Here is a 27,051-nt window from a genome sequence, read left to right as displayed (position 1 = left end):
AATCACATTTTCTCTCAGTTTATCTGGGCTTATGCACAACCAAGAAGAGCTTTTGAATTTCTTTCATTACACAGAGAGAGAGGAGGGTGGGCTCTCCCTAATATAAAATTACACTACTGGGCTACTGTTCTGCAATATAGCTCTGAGCTTCTGCATGATCTTCCCACGGAGAACCCCTCGGGACTTCCATCCCCCTATACAATACTACTAGGGGAAAGGGTAAGGGGATGCCTTTGACGTCAGCTGGATCCTTGTTATTTCAAACGGGTCAGATTTAAGACTCTTATGAATGCTTATAGAGTATTTTTTAATATACGTAAATTCCTCGGACTCGCCAAATTAAATTACTACACTAATAGTAACCTACCCCTCATTTTTCAAAATGCATATCTTCCACTGTGGTATCAAGCGGGCTTCTCCAAATTGGGAGATGTGATCACTTCAGAAGGCATTTGGCCTTTCAGTACTCTGAAAACCCGGTATAATCTGGACAATAGTCAGCTTTTTCAGTATAATGCCATCCCAGGGTATTTAACAAATAAAATTGGTGGACCAGCAGGGTTCGCTAAGATATCCCTCATACCCAAAATCCTAGAGCCCAGTATACCACGGATTGGAAGTATCTACATAATGCTAAATGCAGGGGCCGGATGACATTAGTAAAGTGGATGAAAAATAGCAGCAGAAACTGAAGGTGCCATCTAATACCTTTTGCCACGCCCTAAGTCTCACACAAACATACTTACTGTCATCAAAGCTGCAGGCTAAATTTTTTGAAACCGTTTTTGTCTTCTACATAACACCAAGCAGAGTGGCTAAATGGGGGACCAGTACGGGAATAACTTGCCCGAGATGTGCAGAGTACAGTGCAGTGCCACATGCCCAAAACTGACCCCATTATATGAAAGGGTGCAACCATTCATTAATAGAGTTCTTCTACAAGATATACAATTGTTACCTGTTACTGTGATGCTAGGACTAAATGATACAATCAACATAAAATCAGGGGGAGCATTTTTATTTTTGGCTATGACTATCCTTCGATTTGTATTGCCTCATATTGGAAGGATCCGAACCCTCCCTCTTTTGCACAATGGCAGGCTCGATTGCTTGCCACGTACAAACTTGAGATAGCTATATATGCCAGAAAAGGTAGGGCTAGGAAAAAAGGGATTAGCACATTGAATGTACAGGAGGTGTAGTAATGTTTGGTATTGCATGATAATGGTTTTGCTGTGCATTTATTTCTGTCTGCCCTTCGTTACTTACTCCCATAGCGCTCCTCTCCTCCCCTGCCTCTTCCCCACTAGTTTAGATTTATTTTTTCTCTCCTCTCCCATTCGGCTCCTGTTTATGTCTCTCTTTGTATTTTATGGCTTCTCCTTACGTCGTTATCTTTCTGTTATATCTGTCTAACTGATAATTAATTAATCTGGTTAATTGATTTTCACTGCTAGTAATATATATTGACAATTGCTTTCGGACTTGGGGAGGGGGATGGGAGTCTTTAGTCTGGAAATTGAAGTTATTAGATTGTAATTTTTTTGTTTGGAATAAAAATTTTTTTTTTACAAAAATCTTCCAGTTGATGTAGCAAGGCACAAAAAATAGAATTGTTTTCATTTCTCCTAATTTTTTCTCTTTCAATATATGCTGCATTGCACAGCATACATTGGTAGAACTAACTATAACAGGAATTTCAATGGTTTTTTACGAGTGAAATGTCCAGCTAACTATAATCCTGAAACCTATGTTTTTTTCAGTGAATATATAGATAGATAGATCGATAGATAGATAGAGAGATAGATAGATAGATAGATAGATAGATAGACAGATAGATAGATAGATAGATAGATAGATAGATAGATATGTGTATATAGATAGATAGATAGATAGATATACAGGTTACATTTCTTTATTAAGGGAAATATGCATTGTACAAACTGAGAGTACATAGTAGTGTAGCATGACCGAAAGCATGAAACAGGAAATAAGCATGGCATAGCGTTCAAAGTGATCGAGAGGCATGGGTCAGGTCCAGCAACAAAGACGGTCTCAACCTTGGCCTCCTTTAAGATAAACCTCAGTCCTGTCAATAATGACAGCAAACATTTGAATTCTCTCCTGCTAATAATATTTAAATATGTTATCATTTGGAAAATTAGTAGCGACTGTACCTTATGTGAGCTTTAGCTGAAATAGATCAAAATCAATATAATCAACAAAGGCACTGGACTTCACATCCTGTGATAAATATCAAGTGAGACAGAAATCTGACTACACTTAAAGCCCTGTCGTCCAATCCAACCTAAATGTCCTAGCTTTAAATTGCAGAAGTCACTTGAGCTAACCGTCTTCCTGTAGCAAAAACACACACACACACACACACACCCACACACGCGCACACACACACACACACACACACACACACACACACAAACACCCACTGAGAGGGTGATTTTGTACAGAATAGAAGAACAAGGGTACAACAAGTTTGCAAGTGCATCCAATTAATTAATGTTTCTTCAAAATATAGAAACCCTATGAATTATATTTACATAGGTTCATGGTACAAGCAGAACAAAAAGAAATGTTGTCAAGGATTCTTCATCAACCCAACTTGAGGGGATGAAGTGATTCCAGAATTAAAGTGGTCCTCTCAGGAGATCCCTCAGTTAATATGCCTATCTGTCAAACACCCTATAAAGCAGATGCACAACTTATCTTTTGCTCACTTTTCTGGTCACAGTGGCAACATGTAGAAATCATTTGACCCACTGTCAGCTCATCTGCAGTGGACAAGGTTTTGGTCAATTAATGCAAATGTAAATAAAAATATGAATACAGCTATGAATCAGATGTCCACATTCTTAAATGTTTGGCATCCTCTTTAAGAAGTTTAAGAAAAGGCCAAAGTAATCCAGGTAAGTCCTTGTGGCGGCCTGAAAATATGAAACTTTGGAAAAATCCTTATATTCTGAAATGTAGGGTGGAACTTGGATCACTATTTCAATTATAATTCACATGTTTCTCACACTATATATTTGAATTACTTTGAGTTCTGTTTCCCTTAATCCTTACTGAAGTGATTATTTGTTTTGTATTTTTCATTCTTCATTTTTTGTAAATCTTAAACTCAGTCCATGATACCTAAGCATGAAACATGTATACTTTTTAGAAACCTTTTGTTTGTCTCTGTGCAGCCATCTGGCAAAGGGATGAGGAGGTCTCTAGTTAGTCCACAATTCCTTTGTAAGATAAACATGGCATCACAAAGATGTCACACCCCTCTTAATGTACCTTTTAATTTTCCACACCATATCACTCTCTTTTTCCGCATCTCTACCTCTCTCTTTCTGTTTCTCTCTCCCTTCCGCTCCCTCTTTTGTTGTCTTCAGGCTATATATTTTAATTTGAGGTTATATCTCAGTTGCATTCAGTGGCGGCTCGCTGAGACCAGCAGGGCAGGGGGGAACACAATATATATTTTTTTAAACACATACCTCCTCACAGCCTCCATTATTGCTTCGGTTTGTGACAAATCCTGGAAGCAGGAAGCACCCAGGTACCTCTAAGCCAATCACAGCGTTGTGATTGGTCTGAGATTTGCGGTTTGGCGCTCAGACGGGGACTGGGAGCCTGTGCATGCTCTCCACCCAGGCTGTGTATTACAGCCAGGGGGAGAACATGTTAAGTTCACATTACTTTTTGGCCGGCCCAAGACGGTATTCGCCCTTACAGAGTGCCCACCACTCCTCCTCCCAGGCTGTGACACCAGCCCTGCCCCTCCCTAGCCCAGCCCCATTTCTACAAAAAATAAAATCATAATTATTTTATTATCATTTTGTTTATCTTTTTTCCTGCTCTGAGAGCAGTGGGGAGACACTCATCCACTTAGCTGAGGAGCTGCCCTTGTTTGCATTTCCCTTTGTACTGACCCTTTTCTTATAGTTCATTTATTGTTGAGTCTCACTTTGACATCTCCCTAGTTTTGATGACTTATTTCCATTGTTACTTGTCAGTCTTAGTCTACATACTGTAGTCCCTTGTGTTTACAATTTCTATTTTGACACTTCTGAACACATTCTCTCAATGCTCAACACCTAGCAATGTTGAGCCTTTGCAGAAACCATCTATGGGAAATAACTGTGTGATGCCAAGGTCACAATGTCTAGGCAGTATAGTAGCACTGATATAACAGAATTAAAGTTGAAATACATTTCTAGTATCCACTTTAGAAGTATTGTAGATGGGTTGTGTGCTTCATTCATGTGCTTCAGTGACACTTTCTGTATAGCTTCATGATTAACTTATCAGTCTTGCATGGAGCATAATATTTTGGCAGACGTGAATGCCTAAACTGCACAGCTGATCTAAAGTCCTTTTTAGGACCCACAGTGGCTTCCAGTTTGCTGTGTGACTGTTGACATAGTTACCTTGGAAAGCTCTTTAAATAAGCTGTGGAAACACAAAGGAAATGCAATAACACCTCGTCCTTTTTTGATAGATTTCCTGTTACCTCCCTCTTTTTATCCAGGTTTTTGATTTATATACCATTGTAAATTGATGAGAGAGTATCCAGGGCTTTAAGCGGGCCGGGTCTCACCGGTGCTGAGCACCTGCATTTTTTAAAGGAGGCCTCGAAACGGGTCTCTATTGGGCTCTGTGTTGTGCCATGGCCCAGGTGGTCAGTTTTTTTCTGGACTGCAGTGACAGCAGGCATGTTGATGTGCGCGTGACACTGCTCACTTCTCACTAGTAGAGAAGTTACGGCACAATGCCATGCCAGGTGAGCGTTGTAGGGGAAGGGCAATCCTTTAAAGAGAGTCATTTTCTCTCTGGATTTCCGTTCTCTTTTTGAAATACAGGAGCAGCAACATTGTTGTGGTGTCACCAGGGCTTTAAGAGGAAGCTTTTTCAATATTATATACAAGCCATAGTTGCTTCTTATTTATCTTATGCAACTAATCACCATTGGCAAAGCCAATAGTCCTGACTTCTTGTAGTTATGATGTTACTTGTTGTATCTTACATCTGGATGCAATAGCAGAAACAGCAAAATACAAGTCGCGCGGCTCACTGTGTTAAGCACAGAGTTTTAGCTCATGTGTTTTTAAGCCATGCCCCTAATAACATCGGCCACGACCCTCTGATAGACCCCTCAGTTTTTTCATCCCACTTAAAGCCCTGAGAGTATCTATTCCCCATGATTGATGCATTTATTTGAATTTAGGAGAGTCTGGGTAGTTATGTACTCTTCAATTACTGTAACATGAACTTTCTCAAATGGCCCACCACAAACCTATCCATTTTTATACACCTATATATGCATCCGGTTAATTCCATTGTTTTACTTGGTAACTGAGTATTGCCGTGCACTGCTTAGTTCTCTGTTGATGTTAAAACAACAAGAGAGTATTCTCTCAATGGTGATTGCAGACTAATCCTTGTTTGTTTAGGTCAGTCTTTGCTAGTAATCCTCAGTTGGAGTGTGCAAAAGCAGTGTTTTCAAGGTTGGGGTCCTACTTGCTCGGGGTTTAGGGTGGTTATTGCAGCGCCGTCTCCTCCTGCTGCTAAAACACCCTCTGCATGCTCCGCAGGATCTACAAGTGGATCCCTGACGAAACAAGCAGAATAGTGATACAGGCCCTCGTAAGCAGCAGACTAGACTACCGCAACGCACTCTATGCAGGAATCTCAGCCAAACACCTACAATGACTACAACGCATCCAAAACGCCTCCGCCCGTCTGATCCTCAACATCCCTCACTGCAGCCACATCACCCCCCACCTGAGAGACCTACACTGGCTCCCCGTCGACAAAAGGATCACCTTCAGACTCCTCATCCATGCACACAAAGCACTACACAACACCGGACAAGCCTACCTTAACAGCAGACTCAGCTTCTACACCCCCGCCCGCCAACTCCGCTCTGCCAGCCTTGCCCTCGCCTCTGTTCCTCACATCCGAGCAACCTCCAGCGGCAGATCCTTCTCCTTCCTCGCCGCCAAGACCTGGAACACCCTGCCCACCCTCCTGCGGCAGACCCAAATCCTGCTCACCTTCAGAAGACTCCTCAAGACCTGGCTTTTCGAGAAGTAGCAGCACCTCCAACCCCCCCCTCAGCACCTTGAAACCCTCGCGTGTGAGTAGTGCGCTTTACAAGTAGATTGATTGATTGATTGATTGATTGATTGATTGATTCAATTTATAAAGCGCACTGTCACCTAGCAGGCATTCTGGCGCTAAAGTAGCTCAAGGGGGGAGAGAGGAAACAGGGACCGGCCACTAAGTCTTGGGGAACAGCCAGGTTTTTACACTTTTTCTGAAGGGAAGGAGCTCCCTGATTTGCCTAATATCCCAAGGGAGTCTGTTCCACAATTTAGCCGCTGCCACCCCAAAGGATCTGCCCCTTGACCTAAATTAAGAAATCTAGGAACACTCACCAATCTCACCGACGAGGAGCGCAATGTTCTTGTCGGGACGTATCAGTCTAATTTTTTCCGCAGACGCACAGGTCCTATCCCGTGAAGGGCTTTAAAAACAAGGCAGAGAGATTTAAATTGCACTCTCTGTCTCAGTGGAAGCCAATGAAGTTCTGCCAAGGCTGCAGAAGAGCTTCTCGGCCACCCTAAGACTAGTTTGGCAGCTGTTGACTGGATCCTTGGCAGTCTGTCCAATAGGAAATTAGGGGATTCCAGCAACAGAGCATTACAGTAGTCAAGCCTACTGAGAATCGTACATCTTGCTACGTGTGCACATACCTGAGAAGGTAGTAATGGAAACATTTTGTGGAGGGATCTGATGATCGCAAAACAAGCGGCAGTTTTTTTTGTGACCTGAGCTTCCAGAGTAAGCTTATCTTCAAATATAATACCCAGATTGCGGACGGTAGTTGCCGGCTGAACTGCGGACGAGGTACCCGGAGGCCTAAAATTGCAGGGAAGAAGAGGAGAGATCCTATTTGCCGTGCAGAAGATCACCTCAGTCTTTCCTGCGTTAAATTGTAAAGAGTTTTCCTGCAGCCAGCGGGCCGTGTCCTGCAAACAGTTGTGAAATGCCTCCGCTGTAATCGATTCCTCTCCCTCAAAGGAGTGAGTGTCGTCGGCATAATTTATGATGATGACATTATGAGCCTTGATGACAGCAATCAGAGGTTTTAAATACACATTTAATAGTATAGGGCTGATTGCCGATCCCTGAGGAACACCATGCAACACGTTGGAGAAGGCAGATTGGAAGGGGGAAGGGATACAGCCTGCTGTCTATCCTGCAAAAAGGATCGAAACCACCGCTAGGCAGAGCCTTTCACCCCAATCTCGCTCAATCTTCTCAGCAGGATCTCATGGTTGACTGTATCAAAGGCGGTAGACAGGTCAAGCAAAATCAGTGCAGCAGCCTGTCCCCTGTCTGCCCACCTCTGAAGCTCATCCATGACGGTCAACAATGTCGTCTCGGTCCCATGAGCCGGCCTAAATCCAAACTGAACCTCATCCAGCAAATTGTGTTGCTCTAGGTAGGAGGACAGAGTGATACTAAAAGCCCGTTCTACGATTTTAGCAGGGAAAGGCAGCAAGGAGAAAAGCCTGTAATTTTTTGAACATTTAGGATCAAGGGAGGGCTTCTTCAATAAAGGAGAAACTAAAGCTTGCTTCCACTGTGGGGTAACAACACCACTGATAAGTGACTGGTTACAGATCAGCCGCAAAGAGGGGAACAGTTCCTCCTTGTTCTCCTTCCAGATCTTATGTGGTACCGGATCCAGGGGTGATCCAGAGGAGATACCCTGTGCCAAACCGCTGAAGTCCTCCACCGTGAGGGGCGTAAACTCACAGAGTTGTTTAGGAGCTTGACAACTGGGGCCGATGTCAGCATCCTCCGAGTCGCCCACCTCTTGCGCTACAGTGCACTCAGCCGCCAGGACCCTCAAGGTCATCAATGATCAGCTGGATCTTTTCCCAAAAGAACCTGGCCAGGTTCTCACAAAGTTCAGGTGAGGGGGTTATTACATTCTTGGAGCAGTCAGGATTGGTAAGACTATTCAAAATGTTAAAAATGCTTCTGGAGCTGTTGGAAGCATTACAAATTATAGAGGAAAAATAATCGGCTTTAGCCCTTCTAATCTCGTTCTTATACTCCACGATTTTAGTTTTCCACAGCAGCCTGTCAGTCTCCATATAGCCTCACCTCCATCTCCTCTCAGCCTGTTTACATATTAATTTAAGATCAGTTAGTGTGGTGTTAAACCAAGGGGCAGAGTTTCTGCCTTTACATCTACGTTTTTTCAGAGGGGCGCAGGAGTCCAGTGTAGAGGTGTTTTTTTGGCATAGTGAGGAGTAATTTAACGTGACTTGCATATCAGGAGAGAAACTATCCCCAACCTTGAACACAGTGCCAAAACTCCTCAAGCGTGTCAGAGTCTTCCAGTCTCCGCTAGTATATTCAGTCAGGGGGCGTGAGACCTGAGTCAGTGGAGTCTTAAGCTCAGCAAAGATTTTAATCAAGAAACGATCTGTCCAATCCATCTGCAAAATTTTGCCAATATGCAGAAGGAGGGGTCTGGAGAAAATAAGGTCAAGGAGATGCCTAGCCTTATGAGTGGCCTTAGAGACCAGCTGATGGAGGCCGAGACCTTCTCAGGAGTGAAGTAAATTGTGGAGCTCATGGTCAAGAGAACCGTTTAGCCACAGATTAAAATCTCCCGGAATTACTAGTTTGTGGTGAGTGGCTGCCATATCAGTAAGGGTAGTTAGCAATGATTGTTGCTGCTGAGTGCTAAAGGCCCCGGGAGGCCTATAACAAATGATCCTAGTGAAAATAAGATCAGAATCATTCTTTATGGTCAGTCCCAAAAGTTCCACACCAGCAACCATATACATGTCAATGGTCCCTACCTTCCAGGTATCTTTAAAGATGACTCCAACTCCACTCCCCCTCCCATTTAATCTGGGTTGGTGGTGGATTTTGTAACCTGGCGGACAAGCCCAACCAAGATCGACCTCACAATCAGGGCTAGTCCAGGTTTCTTTCAGAAACAGCATGTCGAGCTCATGTGAGAGCAACAACAGCTGGATTTCTGCACTATGCTTAGGCAGGGACCTCACATTGAGGAGTGCACCTTAGCAAACTTTTGTTCAGAAAATCTCCAAAGGGGGTTGCTGATTCAAGGAGCCTAAAAGTTCCTTTATCAGCGGGGGACTCACCTAGATGGAGAAGTGACTCTCTGGAATATCTAATGAGGCCCGCTTCCCGACTAAGGTCCCCGTCCCCCCCCTGAGGCCCAAACAGGCAGCGTGGCTGGCGCTGAGCGCTTTCTTGGCGCGGACGGGTGCAGACGGGCTTGCCTTTGGCGCTCGCACCATCCGGAAATATATGGCGCCCTGCGCCAGTGTCCTGAGTAGCTAGAGTGTCAGCCCACTCTCCTCCCAAGATGGAGGGTCCACTCGCATGGACGGAATATGGTGGAAGTTAGTGAGGCAGCATCTATTTAGGGCATCAAGAAGTGCAAGAGGGGACCGCAGTAGTTCCGAATAAACAAATAATATTTTATGCATCATGTAGGGTACTGTGAACCATCATAGGGAATAGGTGATAAGAAATATTTAGGGACCTCAAAGAATGGTCTAAGATTCAGCACATTAATGTGATATTCACGGACCCATTGGATCTGTGAAACTTACTAGGGGGGTCCTAAACTGCTTAGCAAATTAAATATTAATAAAGTACATATACATAAGAAAGCAAAATTAAAAATTCTGAATACTCTATAATGTAAAGGAATTTGAAATTGGAAGGTACAAGTTAGGTTGGTATCCTTATCTTGATTTGTGAGAGCAGTGGAAGTACAGCAAAAAGAATCTAGTATAGACGACTAGTGGCCTCAAATGAATCAGCACTGATGTGCACTGACAAGGAAAGCATGCATTGTGAGCAAAAAAGGCAAAGTGAAAAGCCAGAAGTGTGCACATTGCTTCGTCTTTCAGAAAAAAAAGAACTTTTTGAAATTCCAACCTTCTCAATAAAATTCTGTGAATTAAATAAAATGTTCATAATTTGTGTATTTGTTTGATGCGTAGTTGTTTCTTTATTTCTGTAGTGGTTTGAGGTTCAAATAGTAGATATTACTTTGCAGGGGGTCCTCGCCTACAGGACTGATTCATGAGGGTCCACAGATATCAAATGTTTAAGAACCACTGGGATAGCACATTCTTCAGACAGGCAGCAATAGATGAAAGCATCTGGTTTTCTTGACTGTTGTGGAGGCAGCAGTCAGTATTTTTAATGGGTGATTCTTGTTTGTCCTGTGGATGATGGAAAAGCCAGAGATTTAGGAACTACTGTAGTAAGTGGAAGACTCTAAGGGCCTGATGTCATTCGAAAAGCATTCCAACGAATCCGTTCCGGAATGCTCTCCGAATGACTCGGCTCGGGGGAGTCCGACCGAGCAATTTGGATGCATTTGGATGCTTCCGGATACGAGTCGGTTGGGCTCCTATTGACTTCTATGGGAGCCTGTGTTCCGAACGAGAACACAGACACCCATTGAAGAAAGGGGTGGCTAGGGAAAACCTTGCAACCTGTGACGGGCACCCCATGGTGCTTGCCACACTGTGCATGGTTGGAAAGGGGGGCTCCCCTGGGTACCCCCACGGGCCTGATTCAGATTCAAAGGGCCCCGGGTGAAGGGGGACCTGCTATGGGCCCCTAAAGACCAATTCAGGCAGCCGATTTCTTACAGAGAAAGCGATTCGGAACGGCTCTCTGAATCGGTCATCGTACTTGCTCGCTCGGAAAACCGAGTCCATAGAGCTGGATGATTCACCTCTGAAAGACGCAATCTGCCCGAATTCCTTTTGGAACCAATTCAGTGAGCCCTAACAGTTTCCAGGCAATGGAATTGGTCATTGGGAAGTGTGTCCAATTCGGCCAGAAACAAGGGTTTCGGATCGGATTCGGCAAACACGAATCCGATTCAGAGCCCTTCTGAATGACATTAGAATCAGGCCCTAATTTGTGGTCACAGGCAGCAAGAGAGTGGTTTTAGGTAAGGGAATATCCCGTTGCGTACTCTTGAGCTATATATTGAGTATTTTATTAGAAGAGGTGCTCCCATCCTTTGCATTCACATTATACTTAACTCAAAATGATCACCACTTCGACAATGCTTATGATGCCTCTCTAATGTTCCCTACTTAGAATTATACGACTAATTACAAACTCTTGGTTCCCCTCTCCTCACCATGAACCTCTCCACATTCCAATTAGCTACACTACAACCTATACCTTCATTGCCGCCATAGGAAATTACCTCTGTCAAACTTCATTTCACCACCCATATAAATATCAACAAGATCATCAGTCTATATAACCCACCCCCTTTCCATTTAAAACTAATTCTGCATCTACAGAAACCAGTCAAATAGTTAAAAGTAAAAATAAACAATATTTTATTACAGATGCTTTGACATTTCGCTCTCTCTTTCATTAACTTTAGAAGAGTCACTGAGACTTGGACATCAAAACATACCACCTTTTCTTACATCCTATGCATGCCTCTTTTTAAGTTGTGAATTTAGGGCTAGATGTACACAGCTGCTAAATTTGATTTGGTAACTTGTTATAGAATTGCATTTTGCATTTGCAATTCGATATTTGTAAGGGGCCTGTTTAGGGTGTCCCTTCCAAATACCGAATTGGTACGGTATGCATTACTGTTTTGCAACCGAATTCCGGTTGCAAAACAGTAATGCCTTACAGCCAGTTTAAAACTGGTGGTAACCCATTCGCAATGGGTAAGGGGTCCTGTAGGATACAAATAATTACCACGGACCACTGCCTACTCTTAAAAAATGAAACTTCAAGGTTTAATTTTTTTTCTTTTAAATGCATCCAGATTTCTTTTTCAAGAAAATATGCTGAATTTAAATAAAAAAGATTGTTTTATTAAAAATCAATCACAGATGTGATGGCTGCGGTTCCTAATGGGTCGCAAACTGTGAACTACCTCATTAATATTCATGAGGTAAACCAATTTGCAACCCACAAAGGAATCCCTAAATTAAACTTAATGAGTTTTATACATTAGGAATACCGATTTCCTAATTGCGATTTGGAGAGTTTTGCGATTAGGAAATTGGTATTCCTAATGTTTGTACATCTGGCCCTCTGTCTCCCTAATGATACTCCTGCATTCTCTTTTAAGTGTACTTTCTGATTCTGCATCCTCGCTTGTAGGAAGTCCATCCTTTGGGGGGCTATTGTTTCTATTGCAGACTCCACTCACAACCAGCCTTATTCTCCCTTAAAACACTTTTTCCAGCCACATCAAAGGCATACCTTTGGTGGTCACTCTCATGCACTTCTCCGTGAAGTCCAGCCTATGAGCCTACAAAACAATCCATGGGACTGTTATGGTCCACTTGGCTTCACCCAACCTACAGATCTTCCAAAACCTAACATAATTTCCGCCCTGAGTCCACCTTCTGTATCTTTGGCTGACACATCGCTTGATGAACCTGCTATGGGTATTTCCCAAATACCATGCAAATAATATGTACAATCCACTCACTTGTATATTTCTTTACCCTTGTGGTTAACAATATATTTTACCTTGGGATTGCTCCCTCTATATTTTATCTTAAATCATCCATGCATTTTGTCTTGTGAGGAGCAAATGTCAGGCATCCATATATTCCCATTTATAAAAGACAAAGTTCAGACATCTCAACACATAAGTTCAATTTTCCAAAGCAGCCCGCATTAACAGGACACTCCAAAATTGGCCCACTACTATGACCGCTTCACCTACCTCTGTTCCCAATATCAATCTCATTCAATCAATCAATCAGCATTTGTATAGCACAGTACTGTCACCGGTAGGGGTATCCGGGCACTGTGGACATGATGTCTCCATTTAAAATATAGGTCTTGAGTTTCTTTCTGAAGTCTGCCAGGGAGGCTGCGGTTCGGAGATGATGGGGCAGGTTGTTCAGATCTTCGCTGTAATGTAGGAGAAGGAACGGCCTCAGCTTCGACTGCGACAAATGTAGGGTGTGTGCATGGACAAGTGAGGAGGATTACAGGTGGCTTGCAGGTGTAAAGAAGTTTAGTTGATAGTCCTTGATCAAGGAGAGCTTTGTAAACATGCGTGAGGATCTTCAACTGGCATCTCTTCTGAATGGGGATACTGTGGAGGTTTCTGAGGTGGGCGGTGATGTGCATCTGTTTGGAGTGATCCAAGATGAGTATCGCTATGGCATTCTGTATGGTGTGAAGTCTTCTGAGGAGCGGGGTGGAGATGTCGGGGTAGAGAGGATTGCTGTAGTCGAGGCGGCTGGTGACGAGGGCTTGAGTGACGGTCTTTCTGGTGTTGACTAGGAGCCATCTGAAGATTCTGAGGAGCATGTGAAGGGTGTGGAGGCAGGAGTATGTGACTGTGTTGACTTGTCGTTTCATGGTCTGTTCACTGTCAAGGACAATGCCTAAGTTGCGTATCTGGTCAGTTGGTGTGGGTGTTCTGCTGGCCACCAGACGGAGGTGTTCTTTCCAAAGTCCAGTACTTATGTCTTGTCAGAGTTGAGTTTAAGGCAGCTGTCCCTCATCCAGCTGGCTACGTTGATCTTGGCATCAATATCTATCCTATACAAACTTACTGTTAGCAAGTTTAGGTTGAAACATTACTGTAAAATGAATAATACACATAAAAAATACACATTCTTCACAACATGAAACAAAACTGGAATTACAATGTAATGGATTTAATGAAAAGGGATATGCTATATATAAACATTGACAGGAATTAAACATTAAATTATGCACATAAACATGTTTCTCTTTATACAGATCTATGTAATGAAACAATAACTCATGTGATGGGAAATATGTCATGCAGAAACAGCTCTGAAGGACTGGAACTCCCAAGCCAGCAGTATTGGACGTAACTACCCATTTTATTTGACATTTATTTTATATGCCAATAAAATAATACATAAAATCGCTCTTGATAAGAATTTCTTGTATACAGGTAATGTAGCGCACCACCTTGTTCTCTTGCGCGATTGATGGAGAGGGAGATGCGTGTATCCCTATCCAGTTTTACTGCTTCTTGCTGAACCTGTTTCTCTTTAAAGCACTCTAAATGACAAAATCAGCATACACATCTAGAATTCATGTGGGTCTTCAAGAATGACAGACAGAAAAGTCCTAACCCTTCAATGTTTATTTTCAGATATTAAGGCATGGAGAGATCAAGTAATACAATCAAAATCAATGATTCAATAAATCAGAGTAAAAAGCTCAGTTGTAGTACAGAATCATTCAAAGAATATAGTGAAGTTGAGATCTGCAAAATATACAGTATATCATGAGCGAGCAATCTGGCATTGATTTGCTTCTAAAAGACAGTAAGAAAAGGCCCATAATATATCCAAAAAGAAGGTACATTTATAGGATTCTGAACAAAGGATTACATTTAGTACAGATGTACATGGTTCCCACAAAATAGACCAATCAGAATTAAATAGAGTGAAAGAGTTCAACGGAAATACATTTTAAAAATCTCTCATAACTCTACAACATGGAGCTTCTCATGGACACTACCTGTTCTACAACAAATATTGCTATATGTTATGTGAATCTGCTAAAACAGGTGAAAACCATCAACATGTACAATTGTGCTGAAACAACAATTTAATATTGCTGTGAAGGTCTTTGTCCTGTCTGTGAAAACACATTAAACGTCATTTTACTGAAAATGAAAGTATGTTTTTATCCACATGGTAGAGTGGATTGGCAGCAAAAATCACAAATAAGTTGCATTATGAGTTAAATTTACGCTATATTTATTTCAGGCAAGAATGCTTTGGTTAAATCTAAGGGGCTTATTTATGAGAGCCCTGTGTCACTTTTGCACCACGTAGAGTGGTACATGCATGACGCAGGGCTCGTAATAAGATTTTTGAAGCCATGGAAAGCCTCCCTGTGTGGCTTTGAGTGGCCTCATAAATCATGAGTAAGGCGATATAGAGCAAATCACTGCCTCAGCTTACTCTGTGCCCTGCAGGCGTTCCATGGGTGTTGCGGTGGGTTTTCACCTGCAACACCCATGGAATTCAAGGCTGCCTCAGATTTACAAAGTGATGTAAACCTGGGAAAGAGTCAGATCTGTACTACTCCCATGTTGTCCTCTTTTCATGAAAGAGGAAAGGGCCTTGTGGGATTGTTTTTGTGCAGGAAGGTGTCCCTTCTCTGCACAAAGCAATCCTGCCTTTTGCTATGTTTAGTTTTTTTATATATAATTTTTCAAACTCCTCAATGCATTTACACCACCCAAGTGAAGTTACTCAATTGGCAGAGGCACTTGAAATATTGGATCCCATTCCACAAACATTTTTTCAAAAATGGTTTTGCCAGCTACAACTGGTTTTGCTGAGATTAATGAAACGGACATGGGTTATGCACTCAGAAAGACTAAATGGTTTCATTAAACACCAATACTGAGCAATTGTACAAGTTTTACGATTTTTGTGGTGACAAAAAATAACCCCTAAAATGATGTGTTTTCATAGACTATGGTTAGTTTTCTGCTGCAGCAGACTGGATTCCTACAAATATGAACAGCTTGCTCCAGTACATGGGTACCTGCAAACATAACCCCAGGGCCCAAAAGGTCTGTGGTGTGGCCAAGGGCTCGTTTGATGCCAACAGAGTAGCGTCTTGGTGAAGTGAGGGGGTAAGGAGGGTGTATGCGAAGTAAATCTTGTACATGTAGTAGCTGAATTGTACAATTTGAAACCAGAAAACCTGGGGTCAATTCCGGCTTCTATTCTTAAACTAAATGTGTGGTCCCAGGCATTTGTTTTATTTTACTTTCCCTCCTTTGTCTTCAGTTTCGCAGCAACCACAGCACCGAGACTGCCCTCATCGCCGCCACCGACAACATCAGGACCCTGCTGGACAACGACGCTACCACAGCACTCATCCTCCTAGACCTCTCTGCCGCCTCCGACACCGTCTGCCACCGCACACTACTCGCACGCCTCCACGCCTCCATGCTGCATGGATCTGAGACAAGGCTCTGGATTGGACCACCTCCTTCCTCTCCGGCAGAACCCAGAGCGTCCGCCTCCCCCCATTCGGTTCCAAAGCCTCCGAGATCATCTGCGGCATACCCCAGGGATCCTCCCTCAGCCCGATATTGTTCAACATTTACATGGCCCGCTCGCACTCTTAGCCCAACAGCACAACCTCAACATAATCTCCTACGCCGACGACACTCATCTGATCCTCTCCCTCACCAATGACCCCATCACCACCAAAGCCAACTTCCACGAAGGAATGAAGGCCGTCGCCGACTGGATGAAGACCAGCCGTCTGAAGTTAAACTCGGACAAGACGCAGGTCCTCATCCTCGGCTCAAACCCTTCAGCCTGGGATGACTTCTGGTGGCCGACGGCACTGGGGGCAGCCCCGACACCCACTGACCACGCATGCAACCTGGGAATCATCCTCGACTCAACGCTCTCAATGACCAAGCAAGTCAACACCGTCTCCTCCTCCTGCTTTAACACCCTCCGCATCCTCCTTAAGATCTACAGATGGATCCCGACAGATACAAGAAAGACAGTCACCCAGGCCCTCGTCAGCAGCAAACTCGACTACGGAAACGCCCTCGACGTGGGAGCCCTGACCAAGCTCATCAAACGACTACAACGCATCCAAAACGCCTCAGCACGACTGATTCTCGACATACCACGCCACGGCCACATCACCCCCCACCTGAGAAACCTGCACTGGCTCCCCGTCAACAAGAGGATATCCTTCAAGCTCCTCACCCACACACACAAGGCACTCCACAAGAACGGCCCAGCCTACCTTAACAGACAGCTCTCCTTCTACATCCCCAACCGCCAGCTACGCTCCGCCGACCTCTCACTCGCCACAATCCTGCGCATCCGAAGAACAACCACCGGTGGGAGATCCTTCTCCCACCTCGCCGTCAAGACATGGAACTCCCTCCCACTGAGTCTACGACAGACCCAAGACCTGCTGACCTTCACGAAGATACTCAAGACCTGGCTGTTCGATCAGTAGCACCCCCCCACAGCGCCTTGAGAACCCTCGCCGTTATGTAGTGCGCTTTAGAAATGATTGATTGATCGATTGGATATCACATACAAGAGGACCTCAAAATACATGACTTCAGGTTGTGCACTGTACAAAACCTTATCCTGTGTTTGATTTAATAAACTAAAATGTTGTCCATGTATATTAGCAAACTAGGCCACTGAAAGGGTGCACATAGCAACTGACTTGCCTCGAGAGTGGAGGGAAGCAAGAATGTTTCTAAATTTATGTTTGAAAACAAACCATTCCTTTTAAACAAATACATCTGAGGTACTAAGTGAAACATGTCTGTATGTTAATAAAATACACTTTTTGAATTTATTTTCTAGAGACTTTATCATACATTTGCACGTTTGCTGCAAGATGTCTTTAGTAAGAAGGTGCTCCTAAAATTAAGCGTTGCAGGACACCCTAGTTACTTTCTTTCTTTAATTTCAATTAACCTATAAATGAAGACATGCCCCTTTATTTAACATCTATTTAATAATATTGCTGAATCAAGTAAAGAGCAGCCTAGTGCTGCTGGTGACAAGGAGGCCACGTGTAAAAGTCAGGAGGGCCAAAACAGCTTCAGGCCAGTACTTTGAAAATCACTGCTCTAGTGCCATATTAACCGAAAATGCAGTAAAAGCTACAACAATAATTAGGAACGTGTTCACCAAAAATATAAAACTCCCTTAGTCTAACTTCTGAAAAAACAAAATCGTCATACTGCTGAAAATTCATCTGCTTCATGTATATTTATTCATTACTTCCTTAACCCCTTCCATGCTCATGACGAGCTCAGCTCGTTATGAGCCACGGTTCCCGTGTGCTCATGACGAGCTGAACTCGTCATGACCATTGGATCGCTCACACGCGGGGATGATTCCCCTGCTGTGCTGAGCGTTCCATTAAACGGGCGTGGTTGTGACAAGCTGAGCTCGTCATAAGCACACGAGAACCATGGCTCATGACGAGCTGAGCTCGTCATGAGCACCGGGGCGCTGTGCGTGTCCCCCCCTCCCCCCAGCACAGCAGGGGAATGTGCCCGGCAGCCAAGCGGTTTAAACACCAGTCAGGCTACATGATGTAAGTCTGAAAATGTATATGAGTTAGGCCATTTCAAGAGCTGTACCTGCAAATATACGTAATATTGTGAAATTAGGTTGATTTAATTGATTGATTGATAATTGTTATATCCATCTATGTTATTGTTTAATCAAATGAATAAAATGTATATGTGTAGGCAATGTGTCCAATTAGTGATAAATTACATGTATGTCCAAGATATACAATTTCATTTTTGCTGTTTGACTTTTTACTGTACTTAACCTTTTTACATCTTGGGCAGCATCTCATGAAAGGAGCACTGGGAGTTCTGGGTTAAAACGTGTTCTTGGCCACAGTTTTGGGCTGACGCATGTTTTAAATAGTTGATGAGTTGTAGCAGTGCCACTTTACCACTTTAGGCAGTGGTAAATGGTTTGCTGCTGTTGGCTTGAAATGTAGAAGCTTTTGTTGACATTTCTAAAGAGAGCAACAGAACACAACACAATAACAGGGACAAAGCAACACAATAACACAGTTGAAAGAAAACAGTTAAAAACACAATACGAACATCACGATAAAACCAAGCAAATCAGGACAAGAGCACATCAGCACAAAAACCAACAGAACACATCACCACCACAGCAAAATGCCACATAATAAAGGATTTCTTGTCACACCTTACACACTGGCGCAAACCTCTGAACCATATCACTTTGCGTGGCTTTGCATGGCTTCATAGATATGGAGTAAGACACCAGTGAGGTCTTCCATGGTTGCTGCAGAGGGCGCTACAGTGGGTTTTTCAACTCAACACAGATGGATTTTGAATCGTCCCTGCTTTACTTATTCGTGTAAACTTGGTGCAGTGCCAACACCTTACACCTCTCCGGAGTAGGCGTAACAAGGAGAAATATTTTTATTTCTCTCCGTTTTTCAAAGGTGTCCCTTCCTGCACAAAACAATCCTGATTGCAATACAGACATCAATGCACCATGGTTCAAGGGTTCTTGCATTGGTGCTGGGCAGCAAATTGTGCACCAGAGCAAACAGAAAGGAGTGCATTGTGTTTCATAAATAGGGTGTATTCCTGTCTTTTCACATTGGCATAGGGCAGTGCAGCAAGAAAACATGCTTTGCTGTCACATGCCAATTCCCCATAAATGAGGCCTGTGGAATCCTGTTTTCAGAATACATTTGTAAAAGGTGTTTGGGCAAGCAGTGCCTTACCACTAAGGAAATTCAATAATACTAGCCAAAAATGTTTGTGCTCCGCCCCATTTGCTTTTTTTTATCATTGCAGTGTCAAGGTTTTGCTAATGACAAAGCCCATAGAAGTGAGTGATGTGTCTATTCTTTTTTTCGCTTTAGTAAAGTTGCACTACATCAATCGAGTGGAATGGATGAGACTGGCCAGATTGTTTGGTACCTTGCTCTGTGTCTCTTGCTGGCATGGATTCTAGTTGGAGCAGCTCTCTGCAAAGGAATAAAATCCTCAGGAAAGGTAAGCTAGGCAATGGGAATGTAAGCAATTTACAGAGTAATAGCACGTGCAAATATTGCTGTCTGCAAGATAACAGCACAAGTTTTAAAAATAATACTAAAATGATGGCATCGGAGGTTAACTGTACCAGGCCTAACCTTATAACTTTGTTAATTGTGTATGTGCACCTCAAATGGGGAATGATCGTACTTTTGTGCGGCACCAGTTCATTGTATATTCTTTGCCATATACTGTATTCAGATGTATGTTAGTCGTTGCTGTACTCATTCACATAAAACAGCTTACCGAACACACATCAGCTAAGTCACAAGCATTGATTTGTGGCCACCAATCCATCTCTTGTTGCATGTAAGGAATGATAGATTATCATTGAAATGCAATATGTTGTTTCGTTTTTAAATACATAAATAATAATTTATATTAAGTAGTACTTTTAGTGAGATTGAGGATTGGATTGGAAAAGAAACAGTACCTAACTAAGTTGAATAGTTGAAATAAGGCCATCTGCATGTTTATGTTTATGTTTATTGATTTATATAGCGCTGAATCACCCATGAGGGTATCTCGGCCTTGGAACTTTGACAGCATCACAGGGCCATGAATTAGAAGAGATACGTTTTTAACATCTTTCTGAATTGGGTCAAACTGGGACAAGCCCGTAAATGTAACGGCAAGTGATTCCAAAACACCGGAGCCAAGTAAGAGAATGCTTTGCCTCCACTGCGTGCCTTTTTTATCCTAGGGATAGTGATCAAAAGCTCCGAACTGGACCTGAGTGATCGCACGGGGGAGTAAGGGGTCAGTTTGCAAGTCAGATATATAGGCCCTTGCCCTCTGATAGCTTTGTAGATCATACAGCCTATTTTTAATTTTATTCTTTTTAATATGGGGAGCCAGTGGAGTTGATTCAGGAGAGGTTCTGAGGGAGTTCTAGCAGGGGCATCGACAGTGAGGCGGGCAGCAGTGTTCTGGACTACCTGTAGTCTTTTTATGGAAACACTGTTAGCTGAAACCATGAGGGCATTACAGTAGTCTAGTCCACTGAGAACTAGGGCCTGCATTCGCGTTTTCTTAGTGGAGGTAGGAAGGAGGGGGAAAATCCTGCGAAGGAGACCCAGTATGTAAAAGCAAGTGCCCGCCGTGGTATTAGCATGCACCTCAAAAGTCAATTTGCGGTCTATTCTGACACCAAGATTTTTGACCGCTTCTTTAGGGGTAGGAGCAGTGCCTAATTCGTCCGGCCACCATGTAGGCGTCCAGCAGATTTCAGCTCCTCCAAACAGCATGATTTCTGATTTGCCCGCATTAAGTTGCAGGAAATTAACCTGCATCCAGGTGGCAATAGACTTCATGCCTTCAGAAAATCTGAGTTTGATGTCTGGATTGTTTTTATCAAATGTCAGGAGGAGCTGAGTATCGTCTGCGTACGGAATAGGGGTGAATCCTAATAATCACATCAGTCTGGCCTACGGAGAAACATAAATATTAAAAAGGGTTGGACTGAGGCAGGAACCCTACGGGAGCCCCTTGCTGACTTTTGTCGTGGCCGATTTAAAAGTACCCATAGTGACTGTCTGTGTCCTATCCATCAGAAAGCTGGTGAGCCATTGCAGAGCAAGCCCTCTGACACCTATCTCCTGGAGTCTCTCCAATAGGATCTGATGGGAAATAGTGTCAAATGCCGCTGATAGGTCAAGCAGCACAAGAAGTGCTGCTTGACCTTAATCCATGGCCATCCGAATGTTGTCCGTAACTTCAGTAAGGGCGGACTCAGTGCCATGTTTGACTCTGAACCCCGATTGAGAGGAGTCAAGCTGTTGTGAAGTTTCCAGGAACTCCGAAAGATGTTTATTAATGTGCTTTTCAATTAGTTTGGTCTGTAAAGGAAAAAGAGATATTGGACGAAAATTGCTGAGGTCTGTGATAGGAGCTTTGGGATTCTTGCGTAAAGGTATGATTTGTGCATCTTTCCAGGTAGGTGGGAGGTAACCACTATTAAGGGAATTATCAAGAATGGTACAAATAGGGGGGGCAAGCTGTATTGCGAACTTGGTGGCGATTTTAGCCGGTATTATGTCCATGGGGGAACCTGATTTGGTTTTGTCTAAAAGGGATATGACTTCCAGGGGGCAGAGATGGGGAAAGGAGAGTAGGAGACGAGGGGTGTCCAGTGTATCAACTGTATTAGTCATCGTGGGCGAGGGAATAGAGTTGGCCGAAATTATTTTTTGATAGATAGAGTCTATTTTCTGGGTAAGATATGTCGCAACATTGTCGCACAGCGCCTGAGAGGGAGATTCCACAGTCTCGCATGCCTTGGGATTAGCATAGGATTTAACTATGTTAAAAAAAGTCCTGGTATTAGAGCCAGCTTGCTCTAATTGTTGGGTAATGTGGATTTTTCGCGCTTTCTTGATGTTATTATGATATGCTGCTAAGGTGCTTTTATACCTGTCTCTATCAATATCCTTATTATGTAAACGCCAAGTGCGTTCCAATTTCTTGCACACCTTCTTTTCGGCGTGAAGGGCCGGGGAGTACCAATCGGAGGATGTGAGTGTATGGGCATAGGTTGCTGGCTTAAGTGGTGCATTGTCATCCAAGATGAGTGAAATAATGTTATTAAAATGCAATAATTGTTGGTCAACATTGAGGTGGCAAGTGTCTGTGTCCCAGGTCATGAAGGGGGCTATAAAAAGATCAGTATTAATTTTATGCCACGGTCGATACCATCTGTCCGTAATGGGCGTGAAGCTGGGTGTAATAGAGGGGCTGCTCAATTGAAAAGGCAATAAAGAATGGTCGGACCAGGTCAACGGAAGCGTATCCTCATATGAAACGTATTGGGAGTTGGAAAGAATGAGGTCTAGTGTGTGACCAGCTTTGAGTAGGGGCATTATTAATTTTATGGAGACCAGCAGAAGCCATTTCCTCCAAGCAGGTCACAGCATCAAAGTTCTCTAATTCCTCGCTGTGGATGTTAAAATCCCCTAAGAGTAAAAAGTTACGTGTGGCAATAATATGAGGGGAAATAAATTCCAGTAGACGGCCATTAAAATCTTGCAATGGACCGGGTGGCCTATAGACCAGAGGCCCTTTCCAACTCTGTTGGGGGTGTATATCACATTTAAAAATGAAGCATTCAAATAAATCATTGCTTAGTTGGTCAAGGATCGTAACCGATAGTGTGTCTTTATGGACAATTGCAATCCCCCCTCCTGCTCTTTCTAACCTATCCAGTCTTTGGATTCGGAAGTCAGGCGGGAGAGCCAGAGCAATTGCCGGAGTGGCTGAGGGTTTGATCCAAGTTTCAGTAAAGAAACATATATCCGGGTTTTTGTCGTTCAAAAGATCCCAAATTGCAGTGGCATGTTTAGGGAGGGATCTGACATTAGCCAGAAGACAGTGCAAATTTATCTGGTTATGTGAATTAACATGACGTTTAGAGGGGAGGGCAGAATTAGGATAAGAATGTACCTCAACCAAATTATGGCTATGTGATTTGCTAGTAGTGTGTGGTGCATAAGCCTGATATTTACACCTATAACAAGAAAAGGGTCCTTCTGGCGTCCAGCCCCTATCTTTTCCTAAACCACATGGGGTCTGTCTGTGCTGAAGGAGAGTATCCCTGGAGTAGGTAAGCGTCCTAGGAGAGGTGAGCATTTTATGCTAGGGAGGTGGGAGGGCCGAGCAACTAGTCAGCTCGCCCTCTACTCACCCAAGATGGCGGCGTTAACTAGAGTTTCGAAGCAGCACCTAGTCGGCTGCTGTGGGGGCAGAGTGAATGCTGCAAGCAGTGCGAGCCACAGGACGAATTAAAATTAATTATGTTGTGCCACAGGACCAAGTAAGTAACACAGCAGTTTAAAACAATTTTATAAACAATTTAAAACGATGCGATATCTCCCGTTCCCGGCTTCCGCCTCAGGAACCTAATCACAGTCTGTCTTGCAATCTAAGCATCATTAGATTCAGAGTTCTTTGAGTTACCAGCATTTATCTTAGTCAGTAACTTTTACCACTGTTTTTCCAAATAGAAAACCTGCATAATTCTGTATCAGCCACTAAATATTTGTAGCAAAATTGGTTCTCTCTCCGACAACTGATCTAACACTCCAGTTTGGAAGTATATTCAACCATGAGCACTATCTTGAGCTTTTGTTGGTGTGTGTACAAATTCAGAAGAGAATCTGTGAAATCAAGCTGCTTCAGTGTATGTAGTGTGGACCATAGACTGAGGACCTGATTTAGTAAAGATCCGCACAGGCACTCATGCGATGCAAAGTGGATTAAAAAGCAGTGTTAATCAGTTTTTTATTACCAAAGACTTTCAGGGCCATATGTACATGACTGGCGATAACTACCGGTAATGCTAGTTAGCAGCAGTTTTCTTACCGCCGTGTACAGCTGAAAACTATCACCATGTTAGCAGCGTATTCACAAGCCATCACTACATGGCGATAGTTTGTCATCACAGCAGAAATTGTTTACGTTAACAACAGTGTTATGGCAATAAAAATCTTGCCGCTAACATGAATAAAGTGGCGACAGGCCAGTAAGCGGCCAGGAACTGCACGCTAAGTAGCGTGACGCCACTTTTTTCACGTTAGGCGGGAAAATTGACTACATAACGCCTGCGAAGTATCCCAAACAGAAAAAATATATATATACACATACAGAATAACCATGGAGAAATCTGGACCCAGTACTGCAGGAGACAATAACCCTCCAAACAGCCAGGCCGACCAACCAGAGACCCAGGAGAGGGCAAGGGAAATAGAAGAGGAAGACCCGGTCAGCTAGCAGGAAAACTAGGACCTGGTTGAAGAGGTGACAGAGAAACAACACCAGCTCTTTGTCACCTCCACTGTGTCATTGGGGACCAAAAATGCAATATGGCAGTCCATCCCTGCCAAGGTGAATGCTGTCGGAGAGGTGAGGAGGACAGTGAACAGCTGCAAGAAGCGCTGGCATGATGCTAATTGCAAGACCAAGGCGAAACTGTTGGCCAATCGCACAGCAGCACTGCAGACTGGAGGTGGGATTCCAGTGCCACAGGAGAAGCTGGATGATTTGGAGGAACAGGTGTCCTCAGTGAGGAGTCGGGTGTTGGAGTCCAGGGACAAGACACTGCTGAACATGACCAACTAATTCAGCAACAGGGTGAGTAACAACTAGGGACTGGGGGGACGGTGATGGATGGGCCCAATGTCACTAATGCACAATTAAATATCTCTAAGTGCACACCCACAATGACTGCAGCTCTTGTCCCAGATACCCTTGTCCCTGGAGGCATAGACACATATCACCCCAGTCAATGAATATATTGCAAGACACATTTCAGTGGGCTCACAGACGTGGAAATCTGCACAGAAAAGTAATTCTAAATATAGTCAAATATTTATATCCAACCACAAAATTAGGGCAACATGAAAGAACAAAGGGGCACATTGATTGAATATGTGGCAGGGTGTCAAAATGGCCCCCCTTGTTTCAACACCATGCACATACAATTTGTCTGCACAGGGCTGCATCTCTTTTCCGACAAAATGAGAATGCACTGCGAAGGTGACTGATTATGTGCATGAGTGAGCATGCCACCACCAATGTCAGCACACATGCAAGTGGCTGAGTGTGGAGTTCATCCTTAAAGGAGCAGGTCACACTCTGTCAAGCCCCATATTTCCTCAAACGTGCAACATCTCACAATTGGAAATGAGCATAAGTGTACGGGTCATCGACTGAAAGGTAAAGGGGCAGTAAAACCAAAGATGTACCATACCTCCAGATCAACATGGATCCATTAAGATGTCATCACTCCCTTTGACTCAACAGAATGAACAAGCATCCACACTGTGTGTATCCTGTCAAATCAAGCATACTTCCCTGCCCACATCATGTGGCACATCACATCAACCCAGATCACAACAGTGGGATAGCTCTAATCATGGCACAACAACAATCAAGTTGCATTGCCAACAGCAAGATGTGGTACCATGCAATCCACCCCTGCAAAAATGAGTAATCTTGAAACTGATCTAGGTGTACTGAGTAGGGGTGACTCTCCCACAATGCAGTTCACAGACACATACATCTGAGCTAATCAACATTGACAACAATGTAGTACACCCTGAACCACTGTCACTACTGAACAGAGGAAATAACTGGTGCTGCATGTGTGTAGACATTGGTCACTCACATTTGGCATACCTGTGAACTGTGAGATGATAATGTACAACTATAAAGTTGCATACTTGATGTACAATGAATCACTATCAGGCATGTAAAAGTCATCTCCTAAACATCCTGAAGGGACATTGTCATGCAGTCTGCTTGTAAACTTATCCAATGCATGATCATACTTGAACCACACATACAATTGTATCGCCCCTTACATTGCAGAGGGAGAAACATCGCCTCCTGTATAGCAGCCTGCCCCACTCTTCAATGAGGTAGATGAAAAGCTTGCAACCATCGACCAGGACACACTCCACGACCAGCTCAACTCCATTTGCTCCCCATCTCCGAAAGAAGGGTCCCTGCATGAACCACCCAGCAGCAAGAACTACCACCACAGTTGTCTTCCAGGACCTTGAGGACCCACATCTGACATTTCAATGTTGTGCGGTAGAGCTTCAGGTGAGGGTGGGGTTTGACAGCCTTGCGGTCAAATTAGATGTGGTACGTGCGTGTCTACAGACCATCACAGCCACCCACCGTGCACTCCATGCTCTCCAGCATTCCATGGCTGACATTGCTGGAGTACTAACTCAGAGACAAGAACATTTCTCCAGTCAGAGTGGCTCCAGCGATGTCAGCAAGGAGTTGCGTGACATGCGAATGATCATGGAGAACATGGAGCAGATGCATAAATCACAAATGGCTGCCACAGCTGCACACCAAAGACATGTTGCTGGAATCTTTCATGCCCTGCAGCTGCTCATCACAGCAGTGCTGTCTCAGGGTTTTGCACAGATGAATGCTGCTACTGCTTCAACATCCACATCTCAGCCCCCTGATGTGTCAGTGCCTCACAGTGCTTCAGCCAATCTACCACCATGCATATGGAAGGCACATGAAGCATCAGAGGACAAATATGTGGATGATTCTGCATTATTACTAAGAAAAAAGCAGTAGCATTCATCTATGCCAAATGGACTGTTTTGCCTTGGATCTGTGCTTAGCATCATGCACCGGAACATCAGCTTCCTCTGTTCTCAGATTCACACTGCGACACTCACCTTGGACCTCGATATGGACTGCCAAAATGTGTGTTGTTCCCAATGATACTGCAATCAGCCTGCTGACTGAAATCTGCCCCTTCCTCTAGTCACGTTCCCCCCAAAGGACTCTTTCAGGCCCTCCACTGGGCATCTATGGAATGTGGGGGTTGT

General features: G+C 43.7%; 1 protein-coding gene across 1 annotated transcript in view; it reads left to right on the top strand.

Annotated features, from left to right (window-relative positions):
• The window catches only part of LOC144829413 (sodium- and chloride-dependent neutral and basic amino acid transporter B(0+)-like), a 545,621-nt gene that overhangs the window by 221,697 nt on the left and 296,873 nt on the right, over positions 1-27,051 (top strand). The window contains exons 5-6 of the mRNA XM_078688536.1: positions 13,843-13,936; positions 19,525-19,657. Coding sequence (XP_078544662.1) covers positions 13,843-13,936; positions 19,525-19,657 — 227 coding nt within the window. The remainder of the gene's footprint in view (positions 1-13,842; positions 13,937-19,524; positions 19,658-27,051) is intronic.

This window comes from Lissotriton helveticus, chromosome 4_1 (assembly GCF_964261635.1).
Source record: "Lissotriton helveticus chromosome 4_1, aLisHel1.1, whole genome shotgun sequence".
NCBI lineage: Eukaryota > Metazoa > Chordata > Amphibia > Caudata > Salamandridae > Lissotriton > Lissotriton helveticus.
This window is presented reverse-complemented; position numbering and strand designations above follow the sequence as displayed.